The sequence below is a fragment of the Excalfactoria chinensis genome, chromosome 5 (genome assembly GCF_039878825.1).
Source record: "Excalfactoria chinensis isolate bCotChi1 chromosome 5, bCotChi1.hap2, whole genome shotgun sequence".
Taxonomy (NCBI): domain Eukaryota; kingdom Metazoa; phylum Chordata; class Aves; order Galliformes; family Phasianidae; genus Excalfactoria; species Excalfactoria chinensis.
Window position 1 is genome coordinate 49,253,277 of NC_092829.1, and position 14,215 is coordinate 49,267,491.

General features: G+C 38.4%; 1 protein-coding gene across 12 annotated transcripts in view; it reads left to right on the top strand.

Moving 5' to 3' along the window:
- PPFIBP2 (PPFIA binding protein 2) overlaps positions 1 to 14,215 on the top strand; it is a 92,744-nt gene that overhangs the window by 66,160 nt on the left and 12,369 nt on the right. For 10 of the 12 annotated variants that reach the window (XM_072337553.1, XM_072337557.1, XM_072337559.1 and 7 more), the window contains 10 exons: positions 1,950 to 2,042; positions 4,187 to 4,295; positions 5,498 to 5,530; positions 7,165 to 7,226; positions 8,157 to 8,232; positions 9,872 to 9,978; positions 10,307 to 10,371; positions 10,841 to 10,901; positions 12,433 to 12,474; positions 13,684 to 13,828. In XM_072337553.1, coding sequence (XP_072193654.1) covers positions 1,950 to 2,042; positions 4,187 to 4,295; positions 5,498 to 5,530; positions 7,165 to 7,226; positions 8,157 to 8,232; positions 9,872 to 9,978; positions 10,307 to 10,371; positions 10,841 to 10,901; positions 12,433 to 12,474; positions 13,684 to 13,828 — 793 coding nt within the window. The remainder of the gene's footprint in view (positions 1 to 1,949; positions 2,043 to 4,186; positions 4,296 to 5,497; positions 5,531 to 7,164; positions 7,227 to 8,156; positions 8,233 to 9,871; positions 9,979 to 10,306; positions 10,372 to 10,840; positions 10,902 to 12,432; positions 12,475 to 13,683; positions 13,829 to 14,215) is intronic. The other 2 variants (XM_072337558.1, XM_072337563.1) reach the window with 1 other exon arrangement.

Genomic DNA, 14,215 nt, shown 5'->3' on the forward strand with positions numbered 1-14,215 from the left:
TCCCATGTTTTCAGTCAGTAGTGAACCTGATAAGTGAGCTACAGGAGCAGATGTGTAGACTGCAACTGGAAATTAATAGTAGAATCCAAGAAAGAAAATCCCAAGATAGGAAATCCAGTGTGACACCTAATGGTCCTCAGTCTAGCCCAAGATCAGTGGTAGAGACGCTCGGCCAGAAGAATTGCCCCCAGTGTGATGTATGAGAAGTATACATTAGCAGCAGCCTGTGTATTGCCTCTTCTCTTCTTTTGCAGGAACTAAGTTCTGCTAACCAGGGTTATGTTGTGAATTAGTGGCATTAATCCTTCTGACTTTCATGAGTAAGAGTAAGAGAGAGGTGGTTGTCAAAATTAGCAAGACAAAAACAACAAAAAACTTGCCCCCTCATCTTCTATCCAGTCACTAGGACAAATCTGGTCATCATTGCTCTCTTAGCTACTAAAACACAGATGTCTGTAAGAACCATCACCTCTCTCAGGTTTTATATTATTTGCATCTAATTTGTAGGTCTGCACTACTGGTGTGGTTTTGTTGATTGGTTTGGTTTTCTCCTTCTCTGCCTTTTTTTTTTATTGTTCACTTCACTGAGATTTGTTTGCTATGCAGCATGGTTTGATAGTTTGTTCGTTTTTCTCACACTAACCATTCCTCTGAACGCTGATCATTATTTGTGTCTGCATATCTAAAAGCTTAACGCAGGTATAAAATGCACATTCAGGTAAGTCTATCTGAAGTATATGCTATAAAAACAATCCCCTTGTGCCTGTAAAATAGCAGATCTGATACATTTTTACTGATTCTGACATCAGCAGTTATAAGAAAAGCGTTCTTAAATTTACTTTATAGATCCACGTTGTATTTCTTCAAAACCACGCCATGTGTCAAAGCAAATGCTATTGTGCATAAACTGCTTAAATTGAAGGTTGAACGGTATTGATCTGACTAAAAAAGTCCATTTTAAATATTCACAATGATCATTAGTAAGATAATACTATGGTTGTGTAATCTATATAGTATACAAGACTCCAAATCATGGCTTTGCTTCCAAATTTTTCCATTCTTCAGTTCATTTGTCTCATCAAATTTCTGTTGAGAATCACAGAATCCTAGAATGGCCTGGGTTGAAAAGGACCTCAAAGATCATCTAGTTTCAAACCCCTGCTATTTGCAGGGTCGCCAACCACCAGACCAGGCTGCCCAGAGCCACATTCAGCCTGGCCTTGAAGGCCTCCAGGGATGGGGCATCCACAGCCGCCTTGTGCAACCTGTTCCAATGTGTCATTATGTTGTCCTCAAGAGTAAACATTAAGATACGGTTGATGGAAAGGGAGAAGGGACAGGTCAGAGAGACAGACAAGAGTTTGCTGCAGTTCTGGTCTGCTGCAACCCTGTTTGCCAAGTTGCAATCATCCATGCTGTGAAAGTAGTATATTGATGCTCATATATAACTGATGTGTGTGGCATTCAATGCCAAAAAATAAGCATGAGACTGAGTTGTTCTTCTTGGTAAGTAGATTAAGTGTTTCTCTGGGGGGAGGATTGTCACTTTAATAGAAGTAACTCATGTTAGAGCTTCATATGTTTCTGCTTCCTTACTGAGATGGCAGCAAAAGCAAACAAGTAAGAAACAATGGTTAATGCTGCCTGAGACTGTAGTTGTGGATTTTTTGGCTCATTTTATCTGAGATCAGCTTTCCCCAGGTCAGCTGTGTTCCTTAATAGGACCAAGAAATTTGCTCATAATTTCTGATGGAGAATTTGAGGAAACTGTTCCTTAGAATAATCTCTCCATCCAAAATAGTTGTTATCTGTTAAGACTAAACCCCAGCTTTTTTATTGGATGGTTCAGCGTTCATTACTACATGGTTAATGCATGATCTTTAATTCATAACTATGGAAAATTAACATCTACCTAAATAACCATATATTTACCTGTTTTTCCGTTGCAGGGTTTGCTACAGGAACTCAGACACCTCAAAATTAAAGTGGAAGAACTGGAAAATGAAAGAAATCAATATGAGTGGAAATTAAAAGCAACTAAAGTAAGGAGAATGCTTAACGCTTGCTAATGACAGACTTACTTCAGCTAGAAAGGGATAAACACACTGACTAATGATCATTACTTACTTTAGTTGCGGTGTCAATACCTATTATGAAACCAGGTTTCCTTGAACCGTCTATATATTCAGTATTTTGGAGTACAGATTTTGTAGCTTCTTTTTGTGCCTTTTGCTCCCTCCTCCCTCCAATTTGCAGACTCCTACATGTTTGCATTTTGTTCTGGGAAGGCACCTGCTTTGTGTAATGGTGACAAGTCTCTACAGAACGTGCTTTCTAGACTGAAGAGATGTGCAAAATTTGGATAAGTGCTGCTTACCATGAAATTGCATTAGATGTTAAGCCCAGCATACACCAGCAGACAATCTGCTTTGACTTTGTGATGGTATCAGAGAGTATATGTAGTTGCTGACCTCAGCTTCTGGAAAGCTGTTGGATTTCAATCTAGAGGAGCTTAACATATGATACACTTGACCATTTTTGCCAGTAACTTATTCTTCTGGTTGAACATTCTCACTGTTAAACAGTTACATTTTCGTTCTACTTTAGGTTTTTAGCCCTTTTCTAGATCAAAGGAACACTTCTGTCATCGCATCACCTTTCATGTGTGCAGTACTATAATCGCTGCTTGTGTGGACGACTGACTGTTGTATCTTGGGAAAGCATGTTAGATTATTAAACTGAATTGTGATTGTAATAGCTGAAAGCTTGATCCAGAAATGACAGATAGCTGCTTTTCTGCATTAACATTTCTTTCTCTGTAGGATTTTTTAATTAATGTTGACGTTTTGCTCTAATAACTTTAATTACTATTTATTTATTAAGTTAAAAGCTCACACATCCATATAAATGTCTCTTCTGACGTGGCAGCAGTGAACGGTCTTGAGGAAAATATTTTGTTAAGCAGCGTGTGGTCAGCTGCCAAGACACATGAAGATTACAGGCAGAAGCAGAGCAAAAATAACAACGAACAGTAACACTTATTGAGTGGAGAAGATACAGAACTAGGAAGGAGGGGGGGAGGAAAGTACAGGGAAAGGGAGAGGAAGAAGAAAAATAATTACAGAGATGAGAGGATTGAAAAATTGAAAAGAAAGGAGGATGATTAAAAGAACTGTGAGGTCAAATAGACTGGCAGAGGCGTATTCAAGTCTGGTATTAAGAGCTCTGCAGCTTTGTCTTCCTGTTGCTCCAGCTTCTTAGATGAGGAATTGGAGTATTTCCATGACTGGATATAAAAAGCATGTTAGTCACTAGGAAGTGCAGGAGCCCCTCAGAGATGCAACAAGGCAGATTCCTCTGTTCCACGAAGGACTGCAGGCAGGATTGTGGTGAACTCTTCCTGCCATCCAGCTGCCTGCTTCTTTCTTGGTTTAGAAAGTTTGTGTAGTCCATATTGTAGTTTATCCTGTTCAGCTGATGTTTGGTGTCTTGCATTTTTCTGCCTTTATTTTTATGTTCTGAAAGATGAGTCACACATCAGTGAGTTTTAATGCTTCTCTTTAAACTAGAAGCAAGTTCTTCATGCTTTTGCTGGTGGAAATGCAGTGATTCAATATGAAGGACTGCAGGCTGCTGAAGAGAATCTTAACTTAGTTTCTGATGTAGTAAAAGATGCTGTTGACAGTTTTTATCATAAATAGGAAAAAGAGACGAGTCACTGTATTTTAAGCTGAAGAATCACTCTTCCCAAGTTATATTAAGTAGCAACTAGAATAAGAAACAATACATTAAAATAAAATAAAATTGCTTTGCTGTCTTACAGTGGTCTTCATGCAAAACTCAGGAGTTGCCCTATAACAGTCAATATTGTATGATCAGCACTGTGGTATTGAAAGATTTCTTGTAGTGTTGTAGAGTTTCCTTTCATATGTGAATCCTAGAAAACATTACCTGTGTCACAAGCCTCTCTTGGAACTAATTGTACTGTAAAATGGAGCTTCTGTGAGAGGAACTGTATAAGATCACCAGGGAATGCATAAGGTTGTACAGAGTTTATTAAATGTCCCAAGCTGGGAAAAAGACTTAATTCAAAGTAGTTTTATGTTTAGGAATCTTCTAGTTCATGGGAAAAAATCACAGCGAACCCATGATTATGTTATTCTGAATTTGTTTTGCTCTTTTTCAGGCCGAGATAGCCCAGCTTCAGGAGCAATTAGCTCTCAAAGATGCAGAAATTGAACGTTTACAGTGTCAGCTCTCTCGGACCTCATCACATAGCGAGGTTGCAGAAAGAGGTAAGTGAAGGGGAATTCCACAGAAACTTTTTCAACTGAGATTCTATGTATAATTTCAAAGCGTTGTTCAGAGAAGGAATATATATTTCTTCAAAACTGTTTTGAAAAACCTTGATGGTTGCCATTTCTTAAGGAAAAGGTCACAATAGTAGCTAGATACAGTGTTGAAATGATTTAACATTCTAAAACATGCACATCTTTAATGCACATCTTTCCTTTGTTCAGACTGTGTCACATATTTCTGTGTTAAGCCTGCATATTTGATAGAGGTGAATAATGGATGAGTCAGTTGGCTTTTAACCCTCTGGTCTCAACCAGTGATGCCACAGTGTCCCTGGAGCTTCTGCCAGTTGTGAGCCTTATGATGTTAGTGAACTTTTTCATCCACAGTACTAACTCTTGGTGCAGGATGATCAGCGTGCAGGTTTACCATGGTGTATCAGATAGTTGCACTGGCTTTTTTTGTGCATGTTACCTAGAAATAGTGCCTTTGTTTGAGAGCTGACTTCAGGAGGTTTGTGCTCCCTCACTCTTAGTGCTCACCAAGTCTCCTTACAGGAATTACTGTAGATGCCTCTTTTCTGGAGGAGGACAGTCACTATACTTGACTTGTTTATTTGGAAGCAGTGACAGTCCTGTTCTGTGAAACCTTAATATGTACCTAGTGCTGATTTTATTCATTTGCAGAGTTTGTGCGTGTGAAGTACTGCATGCCTAACTACAAATTACTTGCTCTAACGGCAGTGTCTTGTGAACAGGCTCTCCTACTAATAGAACATTGTATTTTCTATGAGGTTCTCAAATAAGCTGTGATATTTCAAGGGACAGGTAGCTGTACGCCAACAGGTTGAGAGCTTGCTGACTTTCAGCTCCTAGCAGTGAGTCTTTTCCAGTTCATGCTGAAGATAGGTGCAGTTTTCCTTGATTCAGTGGGAGAAGATTCTGTACAGATTCTTCATGCCAACCCTTAAGGAAAACACTAAGACTATATTTGGAAAGAGACAGTGTGCAGCAGTAATAATGCTTTTGAAAAAGAAAAATTGTAACGATTCATCAGATTTTCAGGTAGTCTTCTCAAATAAAGTAGAAAAATAACGATCTTTCTAGTATATTAGAATGCGTATTCTCATTAAAGTGCAAACCTTATCTAATCTGTGCTTTTTCTACATATTTTATTTGACTCCCACCATTTACCACCATAGAGGAAGTTTATAAGAGAAGGCTAAAAGAAAAACGTAAGCCTTGCAATTCACTTGTGGCTTTTTCTCACTGTTCTTCCACACAAATGATAACTCAAATGCATTCTGCAACAGTAATTCAACGTTTGTTTAGATTTGACAGTCTAATTGTAATATCCATTAGAAATTGCTTTCACTGCTTGCTGCAAGCAGACAGCTACTTGCCCTGTTCAGTAAGATTTCACTTCAGAAAATAAATCAAAAGCTCACTAATCAGGTAGTTGGGACTTCAAACTGACATTGTCAAGGTGAACAGAGCCAGCACTTCACTTTTACCTCTTTTTACAATACCTGAAAAGATGGCTTCAGTTGAAAGCCTTCTTCCTCAAAGGAAAAGCATTTGAGTATCAAATTTAAGTAATCAGAGCAGTAAATGAAAAGAAAAGAAGATCCAACTGAATAAAAGTCTATTTCCATACTTGGTATTCTTATAAGTATTCTGAGTAAGATTTGCTTTGTGTGCTTAACAATACCTTGACACCAGGTCTTTTTGAAGTCTAGTGTTTATGAACCAAAATGAGTAGCACCGTGATTTGTAATGGCTTTTTAAACATTTCCCCTTTCTCGCTCACTGTCTGCTGGCTTCAGTTATTGATTTTGCTGTGTCTGTGCATGTCTTGTGTCATTAAGTGTTTTGATAGAGAAATGTTTGCGAAGTTCCTTTACGTGTTTTAAAATGTAATCATTACCAAGTGCCTATTTTTCAGAATCACTACCAGAGAAAGCAATTACAGTCCTTGAAAATGGCTGGTCACATTTCAAACCAACATTTAGTTGTAGAACATTTTAAAATGTTCTGTTACACTGCTGACTCTTTCCTCGCTTTGACTTCATGCCTTCCACATCTGTCTTTCACAGTCCTCTGTGAAACGAATGGGTGCGTTCTGATGTCAAAGCAGTTCTGTCTCCATCATCTGTACTTGTTTCAAAGCAGGTTGGAACTGATATGAGTATTATGGAGAGAAAAAAAAACTAAGGATGTGGCTCAGCAAAGTTGGGCTGACATCGTTAACTGCCTTATCAGTTTTCAGGAAGTTTGTGTGGAGTCATTTTGACTACAACATCATTAATAACCTCCGAATCTGTACTGTACTGCTGTCTTGCGTGAGGCTATTCTGTGTTACTTCTTGGTGCAGATGTTAACTCAGTTATTTACACTGAGACTTTTTAAGGAAAAATATATACAAATTTTCCTTATTTCAGAATATGAAGATAATTATTGCTATTTTTCAGCCTCAAAGAAGGTTCTTGAACTACTTCTCATAAACTGGAGAATGTTTTTTCCTGTGTGGAATATAATGAATTTTCAGTCCTGTTTACTTTTATTTCCATAAATACAGAACAGCAAACACCCCCACATTTTTGCAAAATGAGCTTCGTTGTTTCTTTTATTTCTTTATTGCGTGAATTTTGGACTGCGAAATAGCATTGCGTAGACTGCCACAAGCAGACCCAGCACGTTTATGTTCTGTGGTGCTTTAAACAGTTCAGCTTTTCAAAAGCTTTTAATTTAAAGTAATTTACATGGCTTGGGTTACTTGTAAGGACGTAGGGAGAGGATTGCGAGGCAGATACCGTTTAGATTAAATATAGGAAGTGTTTTTCTCATAACATTTTAAAATCATTTTTAGATCAAGAAGTACAACGGTTGAAGATAGGAATGGAATCATTATTGGCTGCAAACGAAGAAAAGGTGAGAAAATAACTTCTAAGTAACAAAACTGAAGTCATGATTCTGAATCTCCATAGAGATCTAAATAACTTGCTTTCCTCAAGTGCAGTAGTGCCCTGGTCTCTGGATTATCCCATGAGATTGTGTCACAAGGTTGATTTTTATTAGTAAGCATGGCTGACCTTGCTAACCTGCCACAGAACTTGTTAGGTACATGGGATTCCTGAGAAGAGCAGAAAGCAAAGCCTGTAATGAGCAGAATCTCTTGTTTTCTAGTGCAAGAAACGCTCTAATGTTTTCTGCTATTGAAAGGCTCTATCTAAGGTTTGCTTATTTCTGGTAGCTCTTAGTCTTCCAAACTTGACCTGAACTGCAATGGTGTGCCCAGCTCAGATTATGATGTAAAAAGAAAGTAAAATCTTTTCGTAAAATGTGTACCACTGACTTATTAGATAAAGTGTTCCTTATTTTTGTAGTACTTTTTCCCTGCTTAAATTCTTGACAAAATGGTAATTCTTGTTCTATGATAATAAGCCAAAAAATAAGTTTTTTCTTTGATAGTGACACCTTCATTATATGATTGACTGTACAATAATATACATCCCTAAAAACTTCCATCAGTAAATGGGGGATCTGGACAGAGCAATGCATTTGAAGGGAACATGAAGTACTGTTTTTTATGACCTAATACCTGGATACGGATTATGACCTGGAAAGGTCATTTCCTTGGACAGTGCAGTGTTGTAGTGTTTAAATGAGTTGTCCAATGGTTTGTCCACAGCCTCCTGAATAATTCGGTACAGAGCTGTTACTTTCAATAATGTTGCAAAATCAAATGTTCTTCCTGAAGGGATTATCTCTCAATGGCTTTTTCAATAACTCTAAGCATGGTTTCTTTTGTCGTTTAGGGCAGAAAATATGCAACTAAATTTCATTTAATGCTTTTCACAGGACCGTCGAATAGAGGAGTTAACACTACTGCTAAGCCAGTACAGGAGAGTCAAGGAGATAATGATTGCAGCTCAAGGTAAAATGTCTTGTGAATAATTTCCTGGTACTGAGTGTATTAAAAATTGCATCCGCTGCAACTACTATTTGTTGGCCTTAAAATGTAAATGTATAATTCTATATAGTTCATTGTCCATACCTTTGTATCATGTTGGAGCACCGTAGGAGTAGGGAGAGCAACAATATTGCTTGAGCAGGCTTGTGTGCTTTTGTCTGTAGCTGGTTAAGACTGCATCCTTGGTTCTTAGCCTGTGGTCAGTGCAAAAAAAAACAAACAAACTATAATCAAGGCTCTTTGAGGATTTAGTTACAACACTGATATTCAGAGAAACTGAATTCCGTCAGACTTGACCTAAATTTTGTTCTACCACAGTATTGATTTCCTCCTTGAGCCTGATTTTGCTATTATTTATGTTTTATATTCTGTGATTCTGAGTGATAAAGAAGGATGGTTGTTGAGATGACTGCTCTGTATCACTGTGTGAACTGCTCATCCATCAGGTCTGCAGTTCTACCTCATTATGTGTCAAGGCAATCCAAAGTCAGCACTGCTTTCCTTAAAATACGCTTCTATGCACCTCCATGGGGCAAGGGGCTTTGATTGCAGAATGCCTACATCCATGTAGTGAAGGGCTGTAAATGTCGTATCAAAAGGAATTACAGCAGAAAGGGTGAATAGGACTGAGCAGGATGCTTGTGCTGATAAAGAATTTGTTGATATAGGAGCGATTAGGATAGTTCAATCAAGTTAGCTAAAGGCACATATTTAAAGTAGTCTTGCTAAATTGCATTAAGCCCCCTCCTGGAATCTGTTATTCAAAATTAAAACAACACTGTGATTAATCATCTCCTGCAGATGAATTCAAGTATACAGATAGGCCTTACGTTTGCATGATGCATTATTTCTACGACCATGAGGTAACAAATAGCAGACGATGAACTTTTGATTACATCCAATATTCAGATTTCTGCAGTACCATTCAATTCAGGAATGGCAGCAATGATTAGCCACCAGCCAGCTGCCTGGGAGTACTTTTCCCTTCTGGTCCTGCTTTTTATACTGCGTTCATCACAGGGAATCTGATCTCAGATACACTTTTATACTGTTATGAGGACTTTTTAGTACATGGCATATTGCTAAAAAGAGCTGCAGTGAATACTGTAAGTTTTGTTGCCCGTTCTCTCCTCTTACCTTTGACAATTTAAAAATAAAAACCTTGTTTTACTCTGAGATACCCAGAAAAAAACCTGGAATATGTTTACATGTTTATCCTCAGAGTGAATTTAGGACACTGCATTATGATACGTCTGACATCTAACGTAATTCCTCTAAAGTGACATAGTGTGAGAAAGAAAATGGTACCAATTTGATCTTGCCTCAGAACATCAAACTGTGAGTTAGCATGGTTCCCAATCAGCTCACCTATTCAGAGCACAAGAGATGACTAGAAGTGTTGTATTCATTGCTCAAATACAAATCAGCTTGCTTAGAAGTCAGAGCCCTAAGAAGACTTGGAGAGTGGAGAGGCTGCTGAACTGTATGCATCTGATGCACTCAGAAAATGGAATTTAGAAACTAGTATTTAGATGGCCTAAATACAGTCCTAAATGTTCTGTTTTTACCTATTTATCTCCATTTCTACTTTTAATGCTTGCAGGCTCTTCAGACAGAATTGTCTCTGGTGGCAGTGAAGAGGAACTTGAGGCAACTCTAAGGAAGTTGAGTGTTCTGAATAGTCCTCAAGGAGAATTATTTAAAGCAGAGGTACTTTAAGTAAAGATGTTTTAGATGTCTTGGTCTATCTGTCATAGCAAAGGTAATGCAGACAAGGGTTTAGACCTTGCTAAATATCTGTGCCTACTGGTAATCATAGAACCCTTAGAATCTCCAAATGCCGTCTCCCCTGCACTGAACAGGGACACCCACAGCTATGTCAGGTCACTCAGTGCCCCATCCAGCCAGGCCTCAAGTGCCTCCAGGGATGGGGCTTCCACCACAGCTGTGGGCAGCCTGTGCCAGTGCCTCACCACCATCACTGTAGGTTCAGATGAAGACACCAGAGTTACAGGCATGAAACTTCTATTTTGCATAGGCCTCTTCAGGAGAATTGTCACCAGCTCTGCTATCTCCAGTGACGCACAAAACTACGGAAATCAGGCAAGGCCCTTTCTTACTTTTTGCGCAGGTTGTCTGGAGTCCACGTTATTTAATCTGGTTAAGTGTTGGCATCTAGTCCTGTCTGTTCTTAAACAACTTTTTTCCTTCCATTTTAAAAATCTTTTTAAAGCCCTTACTGTTGCATGATGTTTGCAGAGAGTAATTAACATCTACTTAAGAAGCTTAAGAGCTTCCACAAAGTCATTTATGGTTTAAACTTGGTCACTGTACCTTGTTGCCTTTCATTGCTGACTGAAAGTCTTCTTCATGTTTCTGACTTCATCTATGACAGCGCTATGTTTTAAACCCAGTGCTGTGAGTTTTAGGATACAAATAAAACAAATCTCCTATTTGTGAATTATCTGCTAGACAAAGAAACTGTGATGTACAACAGCTGTCATGGCAGAGTCGTGATGTAAACACATTACATGGTATTTATTGTGGTCTTTTTGCCTCTTATTATTTTAAGGGTTCCACAGAAAAAGAAGTCAAGTAGCTTAGAAGACTTGCAGAGTGAATCCCTGGAAAAGGTTGGTTTATTTGTACTCAGTTTCTGTGAAAAAGGTATTTAAGAGAAGTACAACTATAAAACTAACGAGGAGCCGTTCTGTTGACCTGTATAACATTTTGTTTATAGAAGAGTGTTTTTAAAATAATTTTGACTTCCTCGTTGCTGAAATGTTATGACAGCAGAACTTGAAAGTAATCAAAAAGCATAGAGAATGGGCATGTATTCTTCACATAGGATTTCTTTTTGAGTGTTTGCACATAACTATGATTTTTACTCCCTAATTTCAACTTCTTATATAAATGGCATTATTGGAGATGGCAGCAATGCTGCTTTCATTAAGCAGGAGGAGCACTGTTGTTGATTCTATGGCTAATTGCATTCCAGAATTAAGGCTTTGCAATTTATGAAGTCCTTATGCTATGGTGCAGAGGTTTTATTTTTCATTACATGCACTGAAGCTTTTCCTATGCTATTATTGATATTTTCTGTACCAAAACTCGGCTTAACACAAATTATGCATACTTAGTAATGCCATTTAAAAAGAATAATAACCATATTCCTTAGTGATATGATTGTTTTGCTACTTACACATTTTCTTAAGTTTGTTCTTACATGTCTACAAATGATAATAATAATGACCAAATAATGTTTGAAATGTATGTTGCGTTCATTTGAATGTGGTCACGCTCAGCACAGAGTGAATGACAGCTAACACTTTACCCCGTGTGGAATTTATGAAGGTCTGCTTTCTTTTCATAACTTCTAAATTATTTTTGTCTGAAGTTGAAAAAGATTGGTCTTTATGGTAAGATCAGGCTGAAATCAAAGATGTGGCACAACCAGAACCAGTGTTCATTTAGGCATGAGGCTTCTTAGTGAAACAGAAACTTCCCTATCTGTATAAGTGATTGGCTAAATATGAGTTAGTCACAACTTAGCCAAAACCAAGATTTGTTCTGCTGACCCAGCACTAGACTTTGCTCCTTTCACTGAGTCCAGTGGAACCTGAGCTAACAGCACTGTTTGTGGAGTTGTTTTTTGTGCCAGACTCAGATTTGAATTCCATCCAGCAATAATATAAATAAGGTGTAACATTCTGGTGTCTCTCATCTCCCCGTGCTGATTTATCATTATTTCTCAATCGTTTCTATCACAGCTCTTTTTTGGTTTCAACTGGAAACAGACAGCACTTTTATATTCTCTTATGTCAGTCACTTTCACATTGTTTTAAGTGTTATGTGAATGTCACGTTCCCAGCTCAATGCAAGTCCAGTGGGAACCCTCAGAAGTCTGGAAACACTGGAATTCCTTTGATTACAGAACCTGAACTGGGCACAAATTTTGTACTCTTTTGAACCTATGCTTTTAATATTAAATACTTACTGAAAATGAGGAGATACCAGACCTTGTAACATATTGTCAGTGCATTAAATAGCATCGCTGTAGAAATCAAGCTACAATTGATGTTTTCTGTATGTATATCAATACTAACATTTGTCTGTTGCTTTTTTCCATCACACTTTGAAATTACTCTCCCTGCAACTCCGTAGTATGTAGATGGAAAACCAGTGCAGCCTGTTGTAGAACAAGAGGTATATTAACTGCAAACTCTTTTGACGTTTATCTGCTGTGATGTTGTGGCTGTGTTTTCACGTCATTTTCCCTTTTAAAATGTTTGCAAAGTCCAGGCACCTGACAAAATTGGAAGGTGGGGGTAAGGATCGAAGAGTTGTTTGGTTTTGGGTGGCTTTTTTCCGTGTGGTGATGGTGGTTTTTTTTTTACTCAATGAGCTTTTTGGGATCTAAGGTCGGAAGTCAGCTTCTGAAAACATGGCGCTAACCTCTGATAAAAGCAGCGTGCAGTTTCTCTACTCATGTAATTTTTGGTACAAAATAGAACAGTTGTGAAACTGCAGCTGGCAAAACAGGAGCGGGGGTCTGACACGTGATGCCTGAAACTGAGGAATTCAGTTTGTGATTATAGAATCATCAAAATCCCTTCTGGCTTTGAGACAAGAATGGATAAACCAGCAGTTATGTATTATCCCGTCCCAGACAAGTTTGACTGAGATATTTCAAAACAATTTAACGGCGTTACTAAATAGGAGAATAATAAATGTTTTTGCGCTTATTCCAAAATACACATTGAACGTACGCCACTCCCATAGCTGGAGGTGCAGGCTCATTGCTTTTCCAGAAGAAAACTCTCTATTCCTGTAACTTTGACAGCTTACAAAAGTTAAATTTCCATAGCCTGAATTCATTGTCGATTCTTTGTACATCCTTAATACTGGTGGGCAAATGTCTGACCACATTTGAGCTATCCAGATGCCTTTGGCTTAACTGTAAGGCAAAAACACAGACAGCTGGGTGAAATGTAAAGGAAAAATGTGCCAGAGAATGGGCTGGGAAATGACTAAATGCACTTATGCCGCTATCAAAGTTGGCCTCCAAAAGACTGAATTGTTCTGTGGTGTCAGGGTCCTGAAGGAAGCGGAGGTGGATAGAAAAACGTTTACGAGGAAACTAGGAAATATTCAGTGTATATTGTGGTTTAATATAATGTACAGTCTGGCTGAAGGGGAAGAGAAGAGAAGGCTGGGTCTTAGCTAGAACATCTTGGCAGCTGATTATTAGACTTAAATTGAAATACCTGTGGAAAGGGACATGCAGGGAGGTGGCCTTGTTTGGAACTGTAAACTGCAAAATGCTTTTTTTAAACTTGTAAATTATTGTGTCCCAGACTGTAAATGCAGTGAGTGATTTATCTTTTTTCCCTTCTTAAAAAAACACGTCAACAGAGTAAGCCGCTTGTGAAAGGCAGCAAATATCAAACCTTGCCAGGAAAACTTCCTCGACCCACACAGAATGGAGACCAGGGAACTAATAATGAGTCAAATTCACCCGACACGAATGACAGTGAGGACAACAGCATCCCGGGCCTGAGTATGTATCCATGCCTCTCAGAAGCAGCACGGGGGTCATAGAAGAGGCAAAAAAGCAAACTAACAAGGAAAATAGCACGCTGTGTAACCTGCTGTGTTACATGAAAGGACTGAGCTGTTCAGATGATTCGGTGAGGGAAGCTCTGCTCCTTTAACAATACATTAGTACTTTGGATAAGGTCACTGGAGAATAAAGGCTGGATTTACTGTAGAGCATTTTGCTTTTCTTTTTGCACCGGATGTTATAATTTGCTGACACCAGTGACAGCATCATGAAGAGACTTTTTGTGGGTTTTTCTTTTTTTGAGGGCAGCATTCTGAAGAGTGAACAGATCTGTTATTGAAAATTGGCATTTTTTGGTGATCCAAACGTATTCGCAGTAGGAGT